Source organism: Phytophthora parasitica (assembly GCF_000247585.1).
Source record: "Phytophthora parasitica INRA-310 unplaced genomic scaffold supercont2.34, whole genome shotgun sequence".
NCBI classification, from domain to species: Eukaryota; Oomycota; class Peronosporomycetes; order Peronosporales; family Peronosporaceae; genus Phytophthora; species Phytophthora nicotianae.
Window position 1 is genome coordinate 628,277 of NW_008649020.1, and position 1,234 is coordinate 629,510.

Sequence of the window (1,234 nt, forward strand, 5' to 3'; positions counted from 1 at the left end):
CACGCCGCCGCTGTCCCCGCGTCCGAATCCAATGGGGTGTGCTCGCGTGCAGCTTGTACCAGTAGCACGCCTCCGAGTTCTACAACCGAGGGTCAGTTCGTGCAGATGTTGACTTCGGGGCTGTCGGAGGTTGCGTAGCTTGCTATAGCGACCGCAACATCAGTGGACAGGAGGTGGCACTGAACACGATTCTGCGCTGTTCGTGTTTCGTGGTGCTGGTATCCAAACAGATGATGAGCAGTGAGTTGGTTCGAGATCCATTGGCGTTCGCTGAGGACAAAGGACGACCGATCGTCCCTGTAGAACTGAACGATTTGTCGCTTGGGCTATACAAGAGCTACTCCCTCGTACCTGTTCCATTTACCGGTGTATGGAATTGACTCGAGAATAGCATCGGTCGCTGGTCATTGCACTACGAGATCGAGGAGGACGACTACAAATCAACATCAGACAGTGAGCAGACCCGCAACTTGGACGCCATTGTAGGACTCGATGACAACCCTTTCGCGGAAGGACTAGAAAATGAGACCGCCGTGGATCAGCTTGCCCCAGTACGTGACCAATATGATGATGATCACGCACTTACAGAGAGGATCCGGCACTGCTAGCTAACACAATTGCATTGAATACAGCACACTGATTTTTTAGTTGCCTACATCTAGATTGACGATCGCATCCAATATGTACTCAAACTCCATGTCGTCGAGATCAAACAGACTATCAACCTCGTGACCCTCGGTGGTATTGGCGTCACTGTCGCAGGTGCAGTCACAACAGCTTGAAAGTGTCTTGTACAATGGCGTCTTGTACAAGGGTCCACGCGTGGGGTTGGTGTCACCGTTGTTAGTGTAGATAAACGACAGTTTTTCAACGGTAGCGGCACGAAGACGATTGCGAAGCTTGGTGTGCGTGAAACCTTGGGTACTCCACAAACGCTCACTTGCCGCTGACGATGTCGGGATACTCAATACCCGTTCAGCAAAATCATGAAGGTTCAAAAGTCATCATCTAGCAGCCACCAATGAAGAGGTGGATCTGCGCTAGCTTCCTCTCTTTGCTCTGGAGACCACGACTTTTTCAAAGCCACGAAGTTCAGCAATAGTGAGCGGAAGTCTGCTGAGCTCTGCCCCGGTGGAAGGCCAAAGCGCTCCGCGAGCGCCACGGCATCTGCGACCGTGTCGCGTAAGCTGTTACCTTTGAATACCGATGTTTGCTTCGAGGGGTCCATCAAGTA

At 51.9% G+C, this 1,234-nt stretch overlaps 1 protein-coding gene across 1 annotated transcript; it reads left to right on the forward strand.

The window, feature by feature from the left end:
• Positions 1-233: 233 nt before the first annotated feature.
• On the forward strand, positions 234-782 carry PPTG_12949 (hypothetical protein; the record flags this gene model as incomplete). Its single annotated transcript, XM_008909697.1, has 3 exons — positions 234-347; positions 420-551; positions 663-782. The coding sequence occupies 3 exons, from the start codon at positions 234-236 to the stop codon at positions 780-782; spliced, it is 366 nt and encodes a 121-aa protein (XP_008907945.1).
• Positions 783-1,234: the final 452 nt, after the last annotated feature.